We start from the raw sequence: 22,081 nt of genomic DNA on the forward strand, positions 1-22,081 counted from the left end.
TTGCAGGCGGGCGAACAAACGACAGCTGTCGGCGCCGGCAGCGTTCAAACGCGCCACTGTACGCGGCGGGCTGCGGAGTCTGGAGCGCGTCGATCACGTGCCGCCGTGTGTGCCTGGCTGCGCGTCGACGTCAGTGCTTTTTTTCGCTCGTCTCTCCCTCTCTTGGCCGAGCTCAAGTGCACGCACGTGAAGCGCAGCAACACGGCCAGTCCTCTTCAAATAAGTTCGCCAAATACCATCTCAACCAGGACCTGGGTCCGTTCTCGCAATGCCGAGAAAACCAGCAGCACCGAAGCCGAGGGCTTCCATGTCGACGTTCGCTGAAAGCGATACGAAGCTGCCCCAGATTCGGAGTGCTGCTTTCGATGGCTGGCCCAAGCACAAGAAAGTAAAGATAGGCCACGATGCGGTCCAGTCCTCGGCCGACAATCCAGCAGGAGAGCCTGAAACCACCTCTGCTGTAAGGTCCCAGCCCAATGCGAAAGTTCGTCGGCCTGGCCACGTATGCCCACCGCTGGCACCACCAACACCACTATCCGCCACCCAGCTGAAACCTGTGTCGAGCCACACTCCGATACTACCCAAAGACGCCGACGATGTCAAGCTTCGCGCGCAGCATGACATCCATAGCATAACTGTGATGCCCAACTCAAAGATGGAGTCCAAAATCCAGCAAGTTCTTCGCTCCATGCCCACTCTCGATCGAGACTCGAAATCCTCCGTGGTTGCACTCACCGCCCCTGCAAAGGCAGCTAACAAATGTATTGGCATCGCCGAAATCGCAAAAAGAGAGCTTTGCAGAGATGATCCTTCCAGAGCCGTGTACCAGTACACAGGCTGTTGGACCCGTCTCGAATCTCGGAAAGCTCCTCGACAGTCTTCCCTCGAGGCCTTGCCAGGCGTTCTCGACAATACCGCTACGAGGACGTCGAGCTCTGAGCACTATTACCTTCGCGACCATATGGATGATGAGGAGCAAAGTGTAGAGGCCGAAGATTCGGATGGCGCCTTCGAAGACGAGCACTGCGCTGAAAGACCGCTAGTTCGGGGCGTTGTCTGTTTGGTTATTTACCTTTCCACTAAGCCCGTGTCACGGCTCCACGAGCTTTACGGAGAGCAAATCTACCGTCTAGATCAGGCGTGATGAGTAAACGACCTCCAGAAATTGCTTTGGTATTATCTAGTATAGCGATGAAATCCGAATTTGAACGTGGGCGGCCATCATTCCAAACAAACACGGACAAGAAAAGTCGTGCGCGGGTTGAAAATTCACAAGGCAAGGTCTCCCCCGTCGAGACCTGTAGTTGCATTGTGATGCGGTCATATTTTCTTCATGTTTGTGCTGTGATCGTCATGGTCAATAGGGAGCCAAAACATCAACCCTCCCCTTGACTTGGAAAACTTGCCCGTCGCTTTAAGAGATGGGTGGCTAATTAAGTCACGATTCTCCTACCAACGTCACGTTTACCCCAACACATTCACGGCCAATGCAGTCCACAAAAGTACTATATGTGTGTCACATTCAGCACAGTTGTTTCGATACCCGATTCCCACACGAAAATCATTGCTTTAGTTGAGAAGTCTATTCCCGCAACTTCAGTGATGCCGGAAGTCGCCTCTTGGATTAGCAGACTGAAAACATTTACCTTCCAGCTAGATACTCTGTGCTTCTTGGGTAAGATTATGCCTTCGACGCTTGGGACTATACTGATCTTCTGTGTAAGGACGTATTGAGCATTACTCAACTTTTTATGGGGCATCACTGGTTCTTCATTCACTTAACAAAAAACATTTCTTGCGCAAGGTAGATTGAGATCGACATTCTCAAGTTTAGTAAATCAGCTCCAGAGCGCTTTCAACAATTTTTTTGCGCTGAGCTAATGTGGTTTTCAGGGACTCGGATGTTTTTCTCCCAAATTTATCTGCTGGAGAACAATAACAAAATAAATCCAAACAACGCTGAGACATGACACGAACTCATCCTATTTGAGTTACTTTCCTGGTTTCTAGGGTGACATGGACTACAGTCGGCTAAGGGTTTTTTGTCTCGACTGCCTCTACGACTGGTTTGAAAGCTTTCGACAGACATAGTTGACAGCTGGAGGAACGATGTCTTAGCCAACAGACTACTGTAACTGCGCAGACATTGGGCAAGCAGCAAAGATCGTAAGAAGGATGTACATTTGGAAATCGCTCAAGGCCTTACATGCTCGGAAATCCATGATTATGGATAATCAGTTGAATCTTATAAGAACTGAAAGGAGGATCAGTGTTGCTCGCCAATTTAATTCTGGTGTTGTGAACCATGTCAATTCTTATCAAGGACGGCTTGGCATAAGAAGAGGCAAGACAGATACAGAATGTTTAGTGGAGCGGGGAATATTTTGTTATCTCCCAATAGCTTGAGTTGCGTTTGACAGCCATGGCATAGCAAATCTTTTTGGCCCACAGGAAATCATCGCTGTATACGGCAATGATTTCACCAATGTACCCCATCACCATAAGTTCAGTATCCTAAAACATCTGTGCTTACTCTCACCAATGCAGCCTCCCGCTTATGGTTCTCAAAATCCTCCGAGTTCCAATGCGGTTATCTTCATAAGTGTTAGTTTAGAGCTCAATGACGACGTCTCGGTTTTGAGTTTGAATACACATTTAGAATGTGAAGGTACCACAACGACCTTCCAAGTTGCGGCGTCTTCAAACCGGACTCATGCTCACCACGAGAACGCATGGACGGTGCTTTGTATCGGATAGTTCGATATTGAACAGGAATCCGTCCTAATACACGGGCTGAAGCATCTGCTGCCGTTCTGCATACGCTAGACATAGCCAATCTGATGACGACGTTGGGAAAGGCTCAACACGTCCACGAGTTAGAACTCGTTAATAATTGTCGCCTCGAGCAACCCACTGTATGGGACGACAAAGTGTGGAAAGCCAATGTGCACACTCGGTCAGGCCCAGCTGCCCTTGCCTGTGTTGACGTGATCCTCTCCATGCATTCTGGAACAACCCCCACATCGCGCTCCATTGTTGACGATTTAGAACCGTCGACACCGTGTGCGGAGCCTGCGGCTAGGTATGGGAAGAAGTATCTCACTCAATATACAATGAGCCGTAAGGGGTTAGCCACATTATCATATGCCGCCGTATTCATCCGCGATTGCTCGACAAAAGAAGTAATGCGGCCTAGTGAAGGCGGCTAGCAGGGCGTTTCTCAGTCGCGTAATCTTTTAATCTGAGAGTAACAGAGTTGTAGATCCGTTAAGATCACGTCCTGTCTTATGTTTATGTAGAGAAACAACGAACGAATGAGAAGCGTGCATCTAGAGGCCTGTAAGGCGTATATGCCTCGGAAGCCAGATGGTTCAAATCAAAGAGCGAAGACAACACTCGCAAAGTGATGGGCTCAGGAGAACGAGCAACGGAGTCTGGAAGCCAGGGTTAAAACGGGAGTGTTGAGCTCAACAAGAACCCACCATCATAGGCCAACATCTAATATTCATGTCGTATCGTCTCTCAGAAGTCTGCGAACTTCCCTCGAGGAACGATTTTGTTCATCCTAAATTTCTCCGACACGGTTGACAACGTAAGCGAGCACATCAAAAATCGGTATAAAAAATTCACACGATCCTTTCTTGCCATGCGTCTCACTAAACCTGAGCGTAAGGTTAGAAAATTGTTAGCAATTTCTTGGATGACGCTGACGCGCTGTCTACATGCTCATGATGATCGTTACCGCCGATTCCGCCCACTTAATGATCGCGCCTTTGCCAGGAAATTGGTCCAAAAAGTCATAAACACAATTGCTAACAACGCAAACGCCATGATCTGAGTCCACCATCCTTTGATACGAAAAATGCATCACATCTATTTACAGCAAACGCAACAAGTCGACATTAAGATACCGATGCATTATAAGCTTTGCACCAAAACGCTATGGTTGTTGCTCAAGTGGCGGTCCAGATATCTCTGTGCTCAGCCACGAGCGACCTGGCTGAGTCAATTGTGTGTTTCAAGTGTTTGACAACTATAAGAAATCTTGTATGGTGACGCTAACAGCTTCCAGTCATTACCAATGTTTTTGTCCTTGGATCGATGAAATTCACACCGATGGAGGAGGCGTCGCTTCGTTAGGATCTGTCGAGGGATACATCTTGGCGATCTGTCCAACTCGGTGTAATTAGCTGCAAGCGCTTTTCGTGTTCAAAGAGGCACAGCCGGGACATGCAACTCCGGGCTCGGTTGCTTCGGAGCTGCGGTAGGTGAGAGCGCCACATCACTGAAGCATCTTCAGTGCTTGCCATATGCAGTAGTTACCAAGGACCAACCCTGACAGGCTGGCCGTGGCCGTAGGTACCGCTCAGTAACTGTTGACGGATGCTTACTGAGTCTCCTTGTCCGGAGGGCTGTTCGTTAGAATTGCCCATCCAGCCCAGACTCGTCCTCAATTCGTTCATAGCCTCTTCCATTTTCCCGCCACTCATCTCATTATGTTTTGCAAGCTTCTGGTCCCAGCCCTGGTATTGCAGTTGTATCCCTGCCCCTTTTTTCGCAGCCTCCCGAATGACCAATGCCCATGCCTTTGCTGTTTCTTCGTAACCTTCAGCTTTGTGCCGATTATGCTGGAAGCTCTCCCAGTTCGGTAGTCGATGCAATAATGTAGTGATTTGGTCCAGGTAGTTAAGCGACACGCCCGGTTGCGTCTCGTTCGGCGGTAAAAAGTGCGGGGTGTAGTCCTTCAGCGCATCGTACATGTCGCCCAACTGCTGTCGCACTCGATTATATGCATACTCAGACGTCTGGCTGCCCACCGGAAAAGCCTGTCGAAGGCTGACTTCGTATCTCTGCAGGATTTCCATGACAGACTGCACGCTGGGTCTCGGTGCCGAGGTGACAACATCAGCAGCGATATCCGGTCTTCGATCGCAAATCTGTTTCAGCAGGCCCCGCATCTCATCTGCACTCAACGTCTCTAACAATCTTGGCAGAGTGAGCGGTCTACCACTCATGTTCGTCCGTGGACGCTTTAGACGCCTCGAGGCCGGTGCGGACGTTGGGAGGGCGCTGTTTGGAATTGACGGCGATGCGGACGGGCTCTGCGACATGCGATCGGGGTCGTCGGCATCGTCACGTTGCCGCTTTCTCGAAGATGAAGAGGAAGACATGAGGGAGGTGGCGGTGGGTGAGGAATATGCTGTCGAGTTGAGAATTGATGTCAGCTTTGAGAGTGGAGGGGCAGCATCAGGGTACTGCGTCGTACATCGGTTGCCGGGCGAGAGCCGGCCTTCGAAGATGTTTGGTGGAAATAGCGACTGCGTTGGCAAGACGCTGTTCATTATGGCTGCGCTTCGACGTCCCTGAACAGGATCTCCAGGGCAGACGACGAGGCGGTTGGAGCGTGCAGAAGCGAAAGAGATGCTAGGTTGGGTGAGTGTGTGTGGTTTTGTTGTGGAAGGGAATCAGCAGTCCACTTGACGGTCAGTTCGTTGGCCGGGACAGCAGCTCGCCAAGGTAAGTTAGCGACTGCAAGGTTTTTGCCTGGCCTGGCCCGGCGCCGTTCACGCTGCGGCCGGCCTGCTGGTCACGTGCTGGCCACGCCTCAGACATCCAGCTTCACTTCCTCGTCGAACCTACACGACCCATCCACATCGCCGTCTCTCGCACTGGTCACACAAGTGCGCGCGCCTGGCATACGCGCCCCGAGATCTGAGGTCCATGGCCGATTCGGCTGACCAGGCACGTTCACGCAAGGAAGAACGATGCTGCCACGCCCGTGCTTGTCGCCACGTGCAACATGGAGAGCTTTACGCCATCGCACATGATGAAGATGGAAGAGTCAATAGGCACAAGCGATTGGCGGCCAGGTTATGCACCGCTTGCATTGAATATCCTCGCCCGCTGCAAGTCAACACGCTTGAGTGAGGCCACGCATAATCGGTGCTTGTGGCACCCACGATTTCGCTCATTGTGAGCCCATAGCGCTATCTCGTCGTGGAGCCAGGTCCGCCGGCACGCATCGGAAGCAACCTGAACGCAAAACTGCGCAGAGAATCGCAATTCATGTGTACATAGGGGGGGTACTTCGTGCAATAAAACGACGTGCAGAGTGATGCTCGCCTGCTCAGCTTTACAAGTACAAACTCTGCGCCGCAACAAGATCTCGCCTAACCTTGCCCAAAGCAGTCTCAAACTTTTCTTCCAGCTCCCCGCTCCCCATTGTTTTCGAGGCCTGTGCCATTTGTCGAAGCAACTCTTCCAGGCGTCGGAATAGGCGAATCAGGCTGCCTTCATACACGTCGGTCATTTTGCTAGGTTCCCAAAGTCAGTTGTAAAATTCATAACGCGAGGGGATCATCAAGAGATGCACCGTACCATATCTCTGCAAATGTACTTCCTCCACACCAAGCATAAACCACCTCCATCAGCTCCGGCTTGAAGCTTTGCAGATACGTGTCCTCGTCAAGAGACAGCTTACTATCCCTTGAAACTTGCGCTACAATCCTCGCCTGGCTCACAATCTCTCGATGCGCCTTTGCTAAGCTGTCTCGTATTTGTGGCACATCCTTTGTCTTTTCTTCGAAGATGAAGCAGCTCAACGCAGCGGCACATTCTTCAGGCGAAAGCTCATTGAAGAAGCGATTGAAAAGCAGCTCGCTAAGCACGAGTTCGTCACCTGTGCTGATCTCGCACGCGACGCGAGCCTTAAGTTGGACAACATCTGCATCGTTGATGAAGCCGAGGCGGCGCAAGACCCGTTTGCGATTCTTGAGCTCGTCGAGCTGCTTGATTGACAGAGCTGCCTGTATTTCTTTTCGCACTTCTTTGATCCTTCTGTCCAGCTCCTTCTTTGCAGAATACTGATTGTACAGTCCTTCGAGCCGCGGAGAGTTGTGAAGCGGATTTGCCAGCAGTCGCGACTCGAGCACTTCGATTTTCCGAAGCAGCTTCTTGAACGAGTCATCAGTGATGCCCATGTTCTCAATCGGGTCAAGAATCGCAACGCCGTCCGGAAATCGCTTTTTAACCTCGTCAAGGCTTTTGCGCACGGCCGCTCGATCGTCCTTGGAATACAGATTCTTAGGTAGGAAGATTCTTACATGACCAATAGCTACTATGCACGATAACAACACCGGGACGACCTCCATCTTGCCTTTGTCACCCGGCGCAGGCGGTCGGATCCCGTCAGGCAGATCCGAGTGAGTCTTTGTGCCGACAGTTACGTCCGATGCGACAGGAAGTAGCACATCGACAATATATGACTCCTGGGGTTGGAAATCCTCTTTCTTTTGACCTTTTCCCGGTCTTCGTTCCAAGAAGTTCACCACCGCACCCCAGCCAAAGTCATAGTCCTGATATTTGATGTGCACGAGTCGACCAGACTGCAAGAATTGTAGGCAGTAGCTCGGATGCTGGATCACAGCTCGCATGTCAGCAGCGTATTGATCAAGTTGCTTGCGCAGATCATAGTACTCTTTCACGGTTGCCTCATCCTCGATTATGATCGAAGCCCGCTCGTTTTCTAGTTCAATCTGTCTCTTTTCTAACGAAGAAATGCTTGCCGTATTCTGGAACTGGTAAAAGCATCGCTCAAGCATGTATTCGGGGGAGATACCCTCCACGCGCATCAAGTTGAGGATCATGTTGTATCCCAAGTAAAAGGCCGAATTAAGCTTGTCCTGTTCACCTCGGACAATTTCTTTCGCGACAGCAGGTTCCATCTTTTCGTCAATCATCATAATAACAATACCACGCTCATCAAGGCCACGACGGCCCGCTCTACCCGACATCTGAATAAATTCAGACGGTGTCACCCAGCGCTGCGAAACTCCATCAAACTTGCGAACACTAGTGAAAACGACGGTTTTCGCCGGCATGTTCAGGCCAATCGAGAAGGTTTCTGTGGCAAACAGCACCTTGATCAAACCCTCTTGGAAGAGAATCTCAATAACCTCCTTCAAGATCGGTAGAAGGCCAGAGTGATGAACACCTATACCCCGCTTGAGCAAAGGCAGGATATGCTGCACTTGCGGTAATTCTCGGTCATCAGGAGATAACATCTCTATCGCTCCTTTAAAGACCTTCGTAACTAGCAGCTTCTCGTTCTCTTCGTTAAATGACATCTGCGCCATTTGTAATGCGTAGTCCTCGCATTCTCTCTTACTAAAGCTGAACACAATGACAGGATTGTAGTTCTTAAGCATGATCATACGGACGATCTTGTATATGTCTGTTTGAACCTTTTTACCGCCCTTGTTGACCTCTAGCTTCTTCTTCTTGCCTTTAAACTTCGCATCGGGATTATTGGGATCGTCGCCTTGCTTCTCGGCTATTGCACTCATGGCCCTCTGGAAGTTCTCCTCACGAAATGTGCCCTTCTCGTCAACAACCAGGTGGATCCCGTCTGCGCCAGCAGGGAAGAGGTAGTGCTGTAGTGGTGTTGGTCGAAAGTCGGTGTAAACCACGTGGCATGGTTGATTGTGCGTCTTCGTGATCCATTCGGCGAATTGCATTGCATTAGGAATAGTTGCAGAAAGGAACACATAGCGGACTTTGTCGGGTAGCAAGATTATCGTCTCTTCCCAGACGACGCCCCGCTGCGCGTCACGCATATAATGGACCTCGTCAAACACGACCCAAGCAACCTCGCGCATGATTTCCGAGCCGCGGTACAGCATCGATCGCAGAATCTATAAGCTATGAGCGACTGCAGAAACACCAGGAGTAGCGGCTATTACCTCTGTTGTCATTACGAGACATGTCGCCGTAGGGTTGATGGTCACGTCACCAGTCATAAGCCCGACGTCGCCAAATTCAGCGTTGAATTCCCGATACTTCTGGTTGCTGAGGGCTTTAATGGGACTGGTGTAGATGACGCGTTGGTTGTTCTGCAGACATTGTGCGATCGCATATTCTGCAACCACCGTCTTACCCGCGCTCGTATGCGCAGACACCAAAACGCTCTCATTCCTTTGTATAGAGTACACTGATACTTGTTGGAATGGATCTAGGGTGAAAGGATAGGTGCGAGCGGGTTGCTCAGGCGGTTTATGCTGTGATATCGGTACGTAGTCGAAGTTGGGAGGCAGAGATACCTGATGTCGGACTTGATGATGTAGCACAACAGCCGGAGCATCTTGTGTCGAAGCTTGTAGTCCAGCAGAAGCAGCGACTTCTCTTGCCTGGTCAGTCTCGAACTCATCGGCGACTATGGGTCCTTCTTCGGGTGCGAGCCGCTGCCGTTTCGCCTCTGGCTGCTCGCCGTTTGCCTGCACATCATGCGTTCCTTGGAACGAAGCCGCAGGCTCTACATCTCCTAGTGCTTCTTCAGCGTCTAACAGCTGCGCGCCTTCCGAGGGAGACTTCACATATCCATCTGCATCGCGCTTCTTGCTCCTGTTTGGCCGGTGGCTCTCATCATCCTTGCGAGATCTTTGCGCTGGTTCGTCAAAAACGTCGAACAGCTCTGAATCCATCGCTTCGAGATACGTAATGCAAAGATGAGAGATGGGCCGTCGTCGTTCTATATATTGGGCGCACAAAGCTGAACTCAGTAATCAAGGTGCGATAGAAGAAAAAGTCGCATGCTTTATGACATCTGAGGCAAGGTAGCGGAACGCTAGTCCGATATTGTAATAGCCTGTGCCAAGACTTATAGGTCAGAGCGAAAGAGCTTCCTTCCACTGGAACGACTTCACCCGCAGTTGCTCACACCACACCAAAAAGCACTTGATTTGACTGCTCTTTCGCGCTCAGATTTATCAGAGTACGTCTCAATCTCAGTTCTTAGAGGTCAATGAAACTCACAATTCCTAGATGATCGCCCGTTCCATGCAGTTCACTGGCCGGAGGGCCTTTTCGACCACTCGGGTGATGCAGGGCGGCCATTACGCAGAGGGTCCTGGCAGCAACATCCCATTCAACCCGAAGACACGCTTTTTCTGGCTGCGATATTGGGGATTCATGAGTTCGTCACATTGCTCGCTCATTAGGAATGCGTGCTGTACTGACAAGCCACAGCCACCGGTTTCCTCGCTCCCTTCGGCGTCGCTTGTAAGCCCTTCCACCTCGACATATAGCTATGAGTACTGATCCATTGATTAGACTGGCAACTGCACAAGAACAAACCATAGATTACCGAATTTGATACACCACGGAGGTTTCCCGTGTGCGCAATAGCAATTATGAGAGGACTTGCTGGACACTGCCAATGTACATAACATGAATAGATTTCGTGTTCCTTATAATCGGGCCATTCGTAGTCGCCTTCTTAGATTTATAAATTGCTTTTCTTTGATACAATATCATTGAACCAAGGACAGGCCGATGATAGGCTCTCTAAATGCCACAAGACATTTAGGCGCTGAAACATAGGTCACTTAAGTTCACTGCCACGCGCACGACAGCACCACAATCGCTTATATCACTCCTAGACCTTCCCTCATGCAGAGCTAATGTCGATTTCCGAAGTCATATTTTCGGCAGACCCATGTTTTGAAACATTCGATTCTGGAATTTGGCAGGATGCCGCTGCAACCGGGATGCGCATTGAACCATCTCGCCCAGGAATTCGGCAGCTGTGCTGTGTTGTCCACGCTGGCACTGAAAATTTGGTCTAAGTTTATCTGTCTTATTTGGATATGCTTCTTCTAGAGCTCTTGACACCTCTAGTGTTGGGAGAATTAATTCCAAAGTCAAGAATGATGTAGTGTAGGAGCAAAGATGAGTTTGATCTTCGTCATCACTACCTGCTAACGTCTCTGCTGTCTTATCATCTGGGTAGGCTGCTACAAAATGGTTACGGCGGAGCCTGTCATGTCATGGGCTTTGGTGGAATGAATTCTCGCGTAAACTTGTCACAGCGCCCAATATATGCATCTTAGCAGAGGAATTGATGTCTCACTGCTTGTTTCCATTTGATTACTTCGGTCACGATGATCCCAAGCGGTATTGTTGGGAATACTCTAATTCTCACCACGTGAGTTCCCAACGTCCTCTTAGCCGTCAGTTTACAAATTATACCTGCGCATACATCATTCCTTCCTTGGTGCTTATAAAAACTTCGTAGATAATATCCTAGAAAACCCGTAGACAAGGCGTGACTTGTCATACATTTCAACTACTAACAAGAGCTGTTCTTTATCGCTGGACATATTGTCTCGGCTAAAGCAACAACAATTACGTTCCACCAGATTCAAATTTCTGATTGAAATTCCGTGAGAGAGTCAGGGCAATTATAGCTATGCTCATCTCTTCACCCACCCCGCCCTACTCATATCCGCTAAAAATCGCTCATGGTGTGCTTAGTTCTAAGGACTTGTACTTCAACCGCATCAGACTTGGGCAACAAATTTTACATTTATCACAAGCATTGGACCTGCATTATCCAACTCCGAACTCTTATGTGGATCTGGAAGCAAGTCGAAAAATTAGCCCTGCCCTGCTTTTGCGCTTTTTAAGGCATTTAAGCGTACATATTCCGAGAAGTTCCGAAAGCCTACAGTGTTGAAAATATATACACCAACTTCGTAAGCTTTTTTTGACGTCTCTGGGGTCTTTTATCCGAGTTTGTCTCTGATTAACGGGCTTATTACGATTTTTGCATTCGTAAGCTATCCAAGGCGCCTTTAGAAGGAGGGAGAAACTTCAAATCGTTCAATTAGGTCAGAGAACATCCAATCCGTGTCTTACGGAGTTCTTATAGCGCTGTACACGATTTAATGCTCTTCCGTACTCTAAATCACTTTGAGTATTTCAGTTCCTGGTCAATTTCTAATCTGATGTAGATGCTGTCATCTTACAAGTCTTCAAGACGTCGCTCTTTAACTTAGGTCTCAAGCACTGTGATCAGGGTTGTTCAGTACTAAAAAAAGAGATGTATCTCTCATTGAATTCAATTCTATCTCTTTGCTTTACATTAACACTAGACGCTGTCTTGTGAGTCTCAAGTGAGAGCGCCCGTCTGATATGAATAAATAGATCCCGCAGACTCCTTTCCGATCCCAACAGTATCGAAATCCGAAATTACATTTTGCCTCGAATTTTATCTTAAAGCCGTCCTAACAAATTTGTCGTAATTATGAGGTCTCTAAGCTATTTGAGTTGACTTCACTATTGAGTACAGAGTCTAGACGATTTTGTTTAGGCTCCCTTCTAGATGAAGTCATTGTTTCCAATCGTTTCCGAATTTTTGCCTAAACCCATCGATTGATCGCGTAGTAAATCCATTCACGTTATTTCTACTATTGATAATGCTCTGTTTATTGTTTTGGTCCTTTCTTCTGGATCAGTATAACTATTTTGAGAGATCGATCTCACTTTCCGCCCCCGTCGAACAAAAGACGAATGATTTAGATTATATGAAACAGTCCACCACAGGTTCCTAGAGCTCATGAATGTCGCCGGAGACGTTTTGGCTCTGCAGACGAAATGGGACCAGGCCAACAAAGATTATTCACTCCCTGCTTTGGTCGTGCCTTGGTGGCTCTTATGTCATTCCGTTCCATCAGTAGAATTGGCAATATCCAAGGGAAGTAGACAAGACGTCGAAATCTATTGGCAACACATGTCATTCGACGATTAGCCTGCAAGCGACGAGCATATTATAGGGTCAACGCCCTACTATCGTGCAGTAAAAACCGAATGCCTGAAATTGTGACATTAACGGTGAGAGTAGGTGAGCATTTGATTTTTGGGTTAACAGATGTTTTAATTTTCGATGTGCCGGGATCCTTCTTCCTAATCAGTCGTTCAGGCTCCGACTCAGCTTTACAGTACTCTGCACAAAACTCAGCCGTAAATAGCCTTATAGCATACAACCGCCTAACATTTATGGTGGCTGCCGCTTATAAATATGAGTTAAAGAAACTTTTCTTTGGGATTCTTCGACGACTTTCCGGATCGAATGGAGACAATTGAACGTTAAAAATGGCCATGAAGCGTAAGGTGTAGGAGAAGCAAAGGAGGTGGTTTCTCACTATTCCGCAGATATTCATTTTACCCAAATGCTTGGCATGTTCAGCGATGCGGGTCAAAAGATGCTTGTCAACGCATCAAACCTGCTGTTACGTTTTACAGCACCGAGTAGGTGTCTGTGTCCTCGAATTTGAGGACATCTCTGAAGATTTTCAGAGAAACTACGGTGCACAAATCAAAGCATCCAAACTCCATGGGGCAAAATGCATGCTAAGGTGCAAATAGACATCAATTTCAGGCTTGATGTTGTCGAAGAGACATCTGGGTCCTACACTTGGCGGCTTGGAAAATGGTTGTCTTTTTCTGTAGCAATTATTTGCGAATCTCAGTTAAACTCGGTGTCTCATGTCCTCAATTTAGCAGCATAAAAATTTCCAATGTATACTGGTCTCTAATTTATTGTTTCTCAACCTAGATATCGGCATATTCCAGTAACATCTAGTATTCCGTTGCAAGGCTTATCGCATTTTAAATTATATTTATCAGAATGCAGTTCAGCCATTGTAATTCGGGAAGGGACAAAAATAAAATTAGCAAAATCCTATCGATGTCAATTAGTTTCTGAGTGGTGAGAGACTCATCGAAGAAGGAAGAACTTACAGCTCACGAGTTCTCTAAAGGGTCTATGAGTTGCAGAGAATCATTTGAACTTATGTCTCGTTCTCAAGACTTGAGCGGAGCTATTGTTAGGCTAATTGAATTTGCAGGAGTCTAGTTACTAGCATGCCCAGTTATAGTAACGCGGGCAGAGCGCATCGGCTGAGCAACTTGTCGCCGCATTTTTACTTCTACAACTCTATTTGCATTGCTATTAGTACGCCTGTAATAATTGATCATAGGAAACTCTAGAGGTGCTATAAATACGAACATTATGCCTTAGTTAACATTAAATATGCAGATGGAAATAACAACTTGGTATTTCTGATACACCATGCAACGATAGGAAGAAGCGTTCAGGGCGCAGAAAAGTCGGTTCCGTTCAATAGAAGCTACAATATCCCATCGTACGTAAAGCGATTTTGATGTTTAAAAGCCACATTTTGCCTTTGTGATATTCATTTTGACAATTCAGTGTAGAGGTAAATCCTAGTAATCCAGAAAAAAATCGAGTCATCGATTGACATTTTCCCACTTCTTGTATCCATTTGAGTTCACAGCTGACCTGATCTTTGGAGTCCGAATCGTCTTGCTTTGCGTTGTCAGATTCCTGCAACCGCAACCCAATGATCTGTCCAGGTAATCGCGTTTTGCCGGCGAAAAGGGGAGGATCTGAAACATTTGAAGATATATATTAGCCATGATGAGTTTCACTACGCTGCACTTGAGCTTTGTTTTGCCTCTGCTTGGCACAAAACTACAGCCTCAGATCCGCGGAGGATTGAAATCAAGAGCAAGAACGAGTCCAAAACGATATTCTTAAAGTCGATCAAAGCGCAAATTCAAGGACTCATCGAATAATCAGAATTTAGACCATTTGGAAACGTACTAGAGAAGCTAGTAGTAAAAGTTGTTGACCTGGACTTGCGTCTCGGAAACGAAAACTGAGCAGTGTCAGAAGCGGCTGCAAATTATGGGCTTTCGTGAGCAATTTAACATGGCTCTTCATGGAGCCCACGTATTGAAAGAGTAACTCTCACAGGCACTGTAATCCTGTTTCACCCATCAATTAGTAAAGATGACGGATTTGTTCTTCGGCATGTTTTCAGTAATGTTAGCAAAGACTCCAGTAAGAAGAATAGACTATACGCAAGAACCACCTCCGTACCCTATGAGTCCGCTAGTCAATAAGGCCAGTCAACCTTGTCATGATATTTCTAGCATTTTCCGTAGCCTACTCGAAGTTTTGGGTGTAGACGTTGACATCATCCTTAGAAGATTGTATCCTTTCTCGAGATACTACGGAAATGTCTTCAACATTGGTTGATCGACGATCTTGAGGCAGGATACTGCTTTTTAGTTATATCTTATGGAATTCTGTGATTCTTCCTAATCGGTGCATTATCTCTCGTTGGTAACAAATGTATCCGCGAGCTCGCGATGATCTAATTGATTTAAATACATTTAGGTGATAAAAAAACCAATTACAATGTTTACACCATCCAATTAAATGACATTATGTCTAGCGAGATGCTTTATTACCCCTCTGATCATTAACTCTGCAAAGACCGAAGCCGATAAGAGGCCTGCTGCAGAGAGGCCAGAATTTTGCTCTGATTTTTTTTCCTTTATCCTGTTCAGGTGACATATCAACTGCTGTATGAATTACTTCTATTTTAATTTCAAAGTTGTCCAGCGTACGAAATATTATTGTGTTTGTAATGAAGTTGACAAGATCCTGGAACGGTAGAGACGAAGCAACCGGCGTAAACTTCAGTGGTTGTTTGATCTCTTTGCTAATTTGAATTATTTTTCTTTCTATTCTCGTATTACTCTTGGTACAGGAACTCGCGGGATTAGCGCTGATTACGAAAGACGGCGCGATCGAGCAGCGCAGATTGGGCTCCATCTCCATTGCAAATTCACTAAGTCCTTATTGCAAGCAATATTGCAGTAGATTTATTATTAGATTACAGAAACCTCCCGTAGAGATTAATCCACGCATCCGAACTGTCAGTAAATCTACTTTAGAGAAGGAGCAGGTGATATCATATGATAGCCCAGGCGCACTGTTAGATGAGACCCGATATGTAACAGCAGAATGCGTCAGCGAAGAGCAATTTTGGAGAGATGTTAAGTTCAATCAAACCTTGACCATGGAGCTTCGACAGTCAATTCAAAGCAGAAATAAGCAGGAGTCGTCTTAAGTGACGTGAGGAAGACAGTACTTTAACAGTAGTATGTATTTCGTTTTAAATCGTTCCGAAGAAGTGATAAATCAAGCAAAATTCTCAAATACCAATGTAATATGCACCAAAAAAGATAACATTGGCTAAGTACTTGATTCAAACTTGCTATAATTGGATTTTATTTCCAAATTAGTGATACATTAGAGCCAGTGCTTGCCAAGAAAGCTTGAGTCTTGATTCGACGAACCCTTTTTCGTCTTGTACACGTTAGGTAGCAAGCCGTTAAATAGAAAGGAAAAAAAATAAGAGACCGTTATCCGACGTGCTGGTCTGCTTGAAGGGCTAGCCAGGGATATCTCACTGATATGGGGTATGTCTGAAGTCCCCACGACCACGACCACGTCCACCACCACGATAACTCCTCATTAGTCAGCATATTGGATTTACTGAAACAAATCACTGACACTTACCCTCCCCCAATGCCTCGTGGAGGGCCGTAGTTGCCTCCGAAAGGACCGCCGCGACCGCCTCGAAATCCGCCACGGCCACCAAAACCACTCATGGGACCACCCCTTCCACGTCCTCGATGCATACCTGGTAGGTTGGTGCGCTTAAGGGTGACCTAGCCATGATATTAGCGCCGCCCACGTTCTAGCGCTCCACACAGGAATACGAAGCGTACCTTCAATTGCCGGCCCCGGAATTCGCTGTCGTTTAGAACCAAGGCGTTGTTGACGAGGCTTGGGTCTGCAAACTCCACATATGCATACCTGCAAATAGCCCGATTAGCTTGCGTCATCCCAATCTTGCAATCCACCTCTTGCTGCCAAGCTCTTGCCAGGTAGCGAAAAGGCAGTGGTCGAGCCATCGTATTGAGGGGCACTATAAAAAAGAGAGCCAGGACAAGCAGCAAATGCTGCACCGACGATACGACCAATCTACACTTTTTTGGGAGGGACACATGCGCACGGCTGCGAAAACCATTTTTTACATTATTACTGACCCTTTTGGATGTCCCGTGTGCTTGTCCAGCAATATCGTTACGCGGTTGATGCTACCACAACTTTTGAAGTGGTCCTGTATTTCTTCAGGTGATGCGCCATAGTCGACGTTTCCTACAAAGACGCTGCGAGCATCGACGTCCTCTCTGCGCTCACGACCTCCGTGCGGGCCGCTATAGTTAGGATTGGTGGACTGTTCATGCTCGTTTTCCATTTTAGCTAGACGCGCTGACTCCTCTTCGATGGCAGCAAGGCGTGCCTTCATCTTGTCGAGATCCTGAAGGTCAGAGTTAATTGGCGCATGCAACGCTAGACGTGCCTTATTCACCTACTTCAGTCTCATAGTTGTCCTCCTGGATGTCGAGGCGAGCCTCTTCATCTCCCCTGTTACTATTCTCAGACATTATTGTCGGTTCTCGTGTTGGTATTTGGATATGCTCGTCTCGCGATCTCAGCAGGTAGAGGTTCGATGTGATGTGCCTGCGTTCTAGGGTCAAAGCAATGTTGCAAAAATAGTGCACAGGCGCCTCGTGCGAATCACTGCATCAGACCTCAGCAAATCGCGAAGTGATTATGGTTGACCAAAGAAGCACAGCGGTGCTGGCAGGCTTAAGGCTATAGTCTTCTGTTGCGCAGTTGCTTTTGGATGTGGCGTTAGTTGCATTCAACTGAACGAACTAGTCTCAAAACAGTATTCAACAAGCGCTCGCGCTCACTCGAAGTACGTTGGCGCATAAACGAGCAGATGGCCTAGGACATTTGCAGTATCGAGAACATATCTTGTAAACGAATCATTGCACATTGGGAATCCCACTGTAATTTGTTATCGTTTTTCGTGTTGCTTGAAACATGGCTGAGCAAGCTGGTCGCGAAAGAGAGATGTTACTGCCGTCGAGCTCACACCCGATGCCTTCACCCAAGCGCTTGATCAATCTACAACACTGGCTCTATCCATCTAGAAACTCAGATAATGGATATTTGCGAGATAGTCGCACAAAATTGAAACATTTCTTATCTTCCAAAGTAGGCCACTACGCTGTATTGACCCTCGTCATCTTAGATGTGGCTGGCATTTTTGCAGGTAAGAATCCATGGCTTCAGATGCAGCCGCTGTCGGAGTTGACACTGACAGATTTTGTCATTAATCTTTTCAAGTGCGAGAAACAGTGGGGAAGTAAAGGTTGGGACGAAACGCTTGAAGCTCTTGGCATGGCCAGCCTCATCTTCTCAAGTCTGTTCATGTTTGAACTCATTGCCTCAATATGGGCATTTGGCCTGGAGTATGTGCTACAAACTCCTTTGCAACCAATATGTACCTGACGACGAATAGATACTTCCGCTCGTGGTTTCATTGCTTCGATGCGTTCGTCATTACGGCCGCGTTCGCACTTGATGTGGCTCTTCGCGGCATTACTGAAGAAGCAGCCTCTCTCATTGTTATCTTGAGACTGTGGCGTGTCTTTAAGATTATCGAAGAACTTAGCGTCGGTGCTCAAGAGCAAATGGAGGAGCTTCAAGCCCGGATTGAAGACCTCGAGAAGAGCAATAGAGAACTTGAAGCAACTGCTATGATGAGGAGCACATGACACTTGGTAGTGTTGACTCCTTGATATTTCCTCTTACTTTAATCTGACTATGACTATATGGGTTCTACCATCTTGATTTGCTCCATGCCAACTACAGAAATATTAAATGGTGCTACTTCGAAAAAATTTTAACGTTCTTCGAGTCTTGAGCATCGCCAAGTTTCGCTAAGTAATATCTACTTGTAATCCAAATTTATTCTCTGAATAACTACCAACTCCCCAATACATGGTTCCTACCGACGACTCAAAGATATCTGGGTACTGCTCTAGGATCCCAGTTTTCTACGCTCGCCTTTCCTATGGCCGATCACAGTCCCTTCCTGGCAGCTCTGCGTCATGTCCTGCGAGGGAGATAAAAGTAAGCATGATACAGAGTATTATGAGTATAACATGAAAGAATAGAAGTTATGTAACCAAGAGTGATTATTTTGATTTTTCTTAGTTAAATAAGCAGAGAAAGCACTCTAGTTAATTAACTCTTAAAAAGTAATCTTAATAATTATATTATAATTTATACTTATAGTAATTACAAAAGGGTTCATTTATAAAAATATATCTTCTCTCTCACTAATCCTTTATAGTTAAACTATTTAGTTCATCTACCTTATTAATCTTAATATATCTTTATCTATAAAGGTAGATTTTATAATATTATAAATAGAGTTTCCACCTCAGATGTGAGGAACTGAGTGGGTGTCACGGGACCACTAGAAGTGATCTGCTCAAGTTATCACGTAAGGTAAACTAATAAGGCTATTAATTATCTATTCAGTTATGCTATACTAAAGTATTATATAATAATTAAGACGTTGCATAAAGAAGGGAAGGCCCAAAAGTAGTTCTTACTAAGAATATAAAGGGGGCCTTATCACACCTTTCCTAATTAGGATTTAGGTGTGCGCGCGGTAAAATTAAATTAGGAAATCAGTTTAATTTAGGAGTCCAGTTAGTTAATATTAGGTAATATTAGGTTATATTAGATTATATTAGCTGATATTAGTACTACTTTAATTAAATAGATAATAGGATAGTGCTAATTATATATCATAGAGGTAACCCTATAATAATACCCCCCTCCTAGCTGGTGAAGCCTCCAGAGAGGGGCCCAGGGAAGGAGTTCCAGGAGTTTGAGCTTAGGTATTTGGGTCTAGATTATCAGATATTCCGGTTCAGGTATTCGGGCCCGGTTATTTAAATTCAGGTGCTTAGGTTTAGTTACTTAGGTTTAGGTATTCAGGCTTAGTTATTCAGATTCGGGCGCTCAGGTTCAGTTATTCAGGTTTAGGTATTTAGGCTTGGTTATTCAGGTTCAGGTCAGGCTATTATAGTCTTGGAGCTTGTATTATAATTATTTAATATAGGATATATTTTATACTTTATATTTAGTAAGAACTGCTATTTTAAGTAGAGTATCCTTAGGTTTCCAGGTATTATCATCCGGATTATTATATCTACGCCATTTAACCAGAAACTGTAGTTAGCAGTGGTAGATTTATATATCTAAGATCTGTTTAACTAGGTATTCATCTTCTCTATCAATCTTAATTAGGGGTAGCGGCTCCTGCTACTGGCTAAATAGCGGTTTATAGCTAATTAATAATATCAGGTTTGATATATTAACTATAGGCTATATATACACTAAGCTAGGTAACTTTAATTTATATATATAGGGTAATACTTTTTTTTTAATCTTATATGGGCCTGTATTCTTCCAGTCCAGTTTCTTAGTTAAGTAATGGCTACATATATTCTTCAAGTTCAGCCAAACCTGATTACCTACCTGATAGTTAGATCCTATTTACCTATTATAATTAGCCTTTTCAGTATAGATAGCCTGGGCCTAGGCTATTTTATTATATAGGTGTTAGTTTAGTTTATATATCCAGCTTACAAAGCAGTCAATATTGCTAACTATTAGAGACTATAAGCTATCAGAGGGTAGCTTAAAACCCATTCGCGGGTGCTAGCCAGTGTTTACCAGGAACGGTATTATTCCTGTTATCTTATTTCGGCTATTATTAACAGTAAATTCTATTATAGATAGCCAGTTATCCCAATTATCTTATATATAATCTATAAAGCTTTAGAGGTACTACTCTATTTCCCTATTTGCGCGTTTAGTTTGGCCGTCTATTTCAGGATAGTAGGTAGTTAATAGGCAGGTGTTAATACAGAGGTATTTATATAGGTGTCTCTAAAAGAGTGATATAAATGTGCTTCCCCAGTCTGATATAATTATGTCTGGTAAACCATAAAGTTTCCATATATAATAGAGGAATAGTTGGGTGACTGTGGGCGCTGAAATCTCAGAATATCTAATAAAGTATTGCTGTTTAGACAGGTAATCTACTACTACCATAATATTTATATTATTATTAGATATAGATAATTTAACTATAAAGTTAACTGAAACATCACACTAATACTATTTAGATATAGGTAGGGGCTTCAGTATACTGGTATAGGTAGTCCTTTAAGCTTTTGCTTATAAGTAGATATAATAGGAGGCTATAAAATATCTTACTGATTTATATATCTTTAGCCAATAATAATAGTATAATAGAAGTTCCAGAGTCCAGGAGCAATCAGGGTGGCCCTTAATAGAAGAGTTATATATATATTAGAGTAATTTAATCTTTAGTTTATTATTATCAGGGACCACCATTCAGCCTCTATAATATAGGTGGTTGTTAATAACCTCATACTCAGCCAGAATAATCAGTTTTGATTTATGCTTACCCTTACTAAGTTAATAATAAACCTTAGTAATAAATTTATTATTAGTATACTCCTCCTTAATAATCTGCTTAATTAACCAGTCTATCTCTATTAGCCTAAAGTTAAAGATTTCTGGTTACAGTAATATTTACTGATAAAAATAGCGGGCCTCCTCTTAAGTAGGCTGATTCTAAAAGTATTATATTAGGATGTTAGACTTTTAACCCTGGGTGCCTGGTTAGTATATAATTCTGAAGTTAAAGTATAATAAGTACTCTAATTATTAAGCTTATCTATGGCTAAGTTATTTTATAGTATAGAAATATTGCAGGTTCTTATAGTTACTTAATACCTTTATAGGATATACTACTTCTTCTAGTTTAGGTTATTACTATTTAAAATATTAGATAATAGCTAGTAACTCTTTATTATAAATTTTATAGTTGTATTCAGCTGGGCTCAGTCTTTTCGAGAAGTAAGTAATAGGGTAAAGGACTCCTTCACTATCCTCTTATAATAGTACCCCTCCTAAGTAGTAATTAGAGGAGTCTGCCTCCACTATATAGGGTAGTAAGGGGTTAAAGTATTGTAAGATGGGTGCTATAATAAAAGCTGTCTTTAAGTGGTTAAAGGCCTTCTAGTAGGCAGTTATCTAAAGGAAGGGGATATCCTTTTAAGTAAGTTAGGTAAGCAGGGTAGCTAGTATTAAGAAATTATTAATAAAACAGCGGTAAAAGTTTATAAAGCCTAGGAATCTACAAATATCTTTAATATTCTAGGGGGCTTCCTAGTCTAGGATAGCAGAGACTTTCTCAGGATCTATTTGTTACGAGGTAACATGGTGATCACGTGAAGGGAGAGCGATCATGTTGATCATTCATGATCGAGGTGATCAGTCTGCATAAGCGAAAGGTTGTGATTCGCTCAGAAGGATTGAACGAATCAGGAATGCAGTTAGTGATCAGTCTGATCATTCATGATCAGAATGATCGCTGAGAATCAGGCAACAAGG

At 45.0% G+C, this 22,081-nt stretch overlaps 6 protein-coding genes across 6 annotated transcripts; 3 read left to right on the top strand and 3 right to left on the bottom strand.

Moving 5' to 3' along the window:
- The first annotated feature begins 17 nt into the window (after window positions 1-17).
- PV09_09060 (uncharacterized protein) lies at window positions 18-2,633 on the top strand. The gene is made up of 3 exons (XM_016363052.1): window positions 18-1,675; window positions 1,725-1,833; window positions 1,894-2,633. Exon 1 carries the CDS (start codon window positions 269-271, stop codon window positions 1,142-1,144), a length of 876 nt encoding a protein of 291 aa, XP_016209163.1. The 5' UTR covers window positions 18-268; the 3' UTR covers window positions 1,145-1,675; window positions 1,725-1,833; window positions 1,894-2,633.
- Window positions 2,634-3,526: 893 nt separating this feature from the next.
- PV09_09061 (uncharacterized protein) lies at window positions 3,527-5,478 on the bottom strand. The gene is made up of 2 exons (XM_016363053.1): window positions 5,267-5,478; window positions 3,527-5,200 (listed from the first exon to the last, which is right to left on the bottom strand). Exons 1-2 carry the CDS (start codon window positions 5,340-5,342, stop codon window positions 4,320-4,322), a joined length of 957 nt encoding a protein of 318 aa, XP_016209164.1. The 5' UTR covers window positions 5,343-5,478; the 3' UTR covers window positions 3,527-4,319.
- Window positions 5,479-5,851: 373 nt separating this feature from the next.
- Window positions 5,852-9,591, bottom strand: PV09_09062 (uncharacterized protein). The gene is made up of 3 exons (XM_016363054.1): window positions 8,742-9,591; window positions 6,379-8,693; window positions 5,852-6,314 (listed from the first exon to the last, which is right to left on the bottom strand). The coding sequence occupies exons 1-3, from the start codon at window positions 9,477-9,479 to the stop codon at window positions 6,134-6,136; spliced, it is 3,234 nt and encodes a 1,077-aa protein (XP_016209165.1). The 5' UTR covers window positions 9,480-9,591; the 3' UTR covers window positions 5,852-6,133.
- A 109-nt stretch (window positions 9,592-9,700) lies between these two features.
- Window positions 9,701-10,932, top strand: PV09_09063 (uncharacterized protein). The gene is made up of 4 exons (XM_016363055.1): window positions 9,701-9,769; window positions 9,820-9,970; window positions 10,024-10,056; window positions 10,108-10,932. The coding sequence occupies exons 2-4, from the start codon at window positions 9,820-9,822 to the stop codon at window positions 10,134-10,136; spliced, it is 213 nt and encodes a 70-aa protein (XP_016209166.1). The 5' UTR covers window positions 9,701-9,769; the 3' UTR covers window positions 10,137-10,932.
- A 4,933-nt stretch (window positions 10,933-15,865) lies between these two features.
- On the bottom strand, window positions 15,866-17,408 carry PV09_09064 (uncharacterized protein). Its single transcript, XM_016363056.1, has 5 exons — window positions 17,098-17,408; window positions 16,768-17,042; window positions 16,447-16,534; window positions 16,235-16,386; window positions 15,866-16,182 (listed from the first exon to the last, which is right to left on the bottom strand). Exons 1-5 carry the CDS (start codon window positions 17,167-17,169, stop codon window positions 16,122-16,124), a joined length of 648 nt encoding a protein of 215 aa, XP_016209167.1. The 5' UTR covers window positions 17,170-17,408; the 3' UTR covers window positions 15,866-16,121.
- Window positions 17,409-17,515: 107 nt separating this feature from the next.
- On the top strand, window positions 17,516-18,812 carry PV09_09065 (uncharacterized protein). Its single transcript, XM_016363057.1, has 3 exons — window positions 17,516-17,846; window positions 17,898-18,045; window positions 18,096-18,812. Exons 1-3 carry the CDS (start codon window positions 17,615-17,617, stop codon window positions 18,349-18,351), a joined length of 636 nt encoding a protein of 211 aa, XP_016209168.1. The 5' UTR covers window positions 17,516-17,614; the 3' UTR covers window positions 18,352-18,812.
- The last annotated feature ends 3,269 nt before the right edge of the window (window positions 18,813-22,081 follow it).

The sequence above is a fragment of the Verruconis gallopava genome (genome assembly GCF_000836295.1).
Source record: "Verruconis gallopava strain CBS 43764 unplaced genomic scaffold supercont1.52, whole genome shotgun sequence".
NCBI classification, from domain to species: domain Eukaryota; kingdom Fungi; phylum Ascomycota; class Dothideomycetes; order Venturiales; family Sympoventuriaceae; genus Verruconis; species Verruconis gallopava.

Excerpts from the sequence above, each read along its gene's own strand:
- PV09_09060 (XM_016363052.1), top strand. The coding sequence starts at position 269 with ATGCCGAGAAAACCAGCAGCACCGAAGCCGAGGGCTTCCATGTCGACG.
- PV09_09061 (XM_016363053.1), bottom strand. The coding sequence starts at position 5,342 with ATGAACAGCGTCTTGCCAACGCAGTCGCTATTTCCACCAAACATCTTC. Across the intron at positions 5,201-5,266 it reads GCTCTCGCCCGGCAACCGAT|CATATTCCTCACCCACCGCC; the intron begins GTACGACGCAGT and ends TCAACTCGACAG.
- PV09_09062 (XM_016363054.1), bottom strand. The coding sequence starts at position 9,479 with ATGGATTCAGAGCTGTTCGACGTTTTTGACGAACCAGCGCAAAGATCT. Across the intron at positions 8,694-8,741 it reads GTCTCGTAATGACAACAGAG|ATTCTGCGATCGATGCTGTA; the intron begins GTAATAGCCGCT and ends CATAGCTTATAG. Across the intron at positions 6,315-6,378 it reads AGTACATTTGCAGAGATATG|CAAAATGACCGACGTGTATG; the intron begins GTACGGTGCATC and ends TTGGGAACCTAG.
- PV09_09063 (XM_016363055.1), top strand. The coding sequence starts at position 9,820 with ATGATCGCCCGTTCCATGCAGTTCACTGGCCGGAGGGCCTTTTCGACC. Across the intron at positions 9,971-10,023 it reads GCGATATTGGGGATTCATGA|CCACCGGTTTCCTCGCTCCC; the intron begins GTTCGTCACATT and ends GACAAGCCACAG. Across the intron at positions 10,057-10,107 it reads CGCTCCCTTCGGCGTCGCTT|ACTGGCAACTGCACAAGAAC; the intron begins GTAAGCCCTTCC and ends TCCATTGATTAG.
- PV09_09064 (XM_016363056.1), bottom strand. The coding sequence starts at position 17,169 with ATGTCTGAGAATAGTAACAGGGGAGATGAAGAGGCTCGCCTCGACATC. Across the intron at positions 16,535-16,767 it reads CACACGGGACATCCAAAAGG|GTATGCATATGTGGAGTTTG; the intron begins GTCAGTAATAAT and ends GGCTATTTGCAG. Across the intron at positions 16,183-16,234 it reads CCACGAGGCATTGGGGGAGG|TTATCGTGGTGGTGGACGTG; the intron begins GTAAGTGTCAGT and ends ACTAATGAGGAG.
- PV09_09065 (XM_016363057.1), top strand. The coding sequence starts at position 17,615 with ATGGCTGAGCAAGCTGGTCGCGAAAGAGAGATGTTACTGCCGTCGAGC. Across the intron at positions 17,847-17,897 it reads TGTGGCTGGCATTTTTGCAG|ATTTTGTCATTAATCTTTTC; the intron begins GTAAGAATCCAT and ends TGACACTGACAG. Across the intron at positions 18,046-18,095 it reads ATATGGGCATTTGGCCTGGA|ATACTTCCGCTCGTGGTTTC; the intron begins GTATGTGCTACA and ends GACGACGAATAG.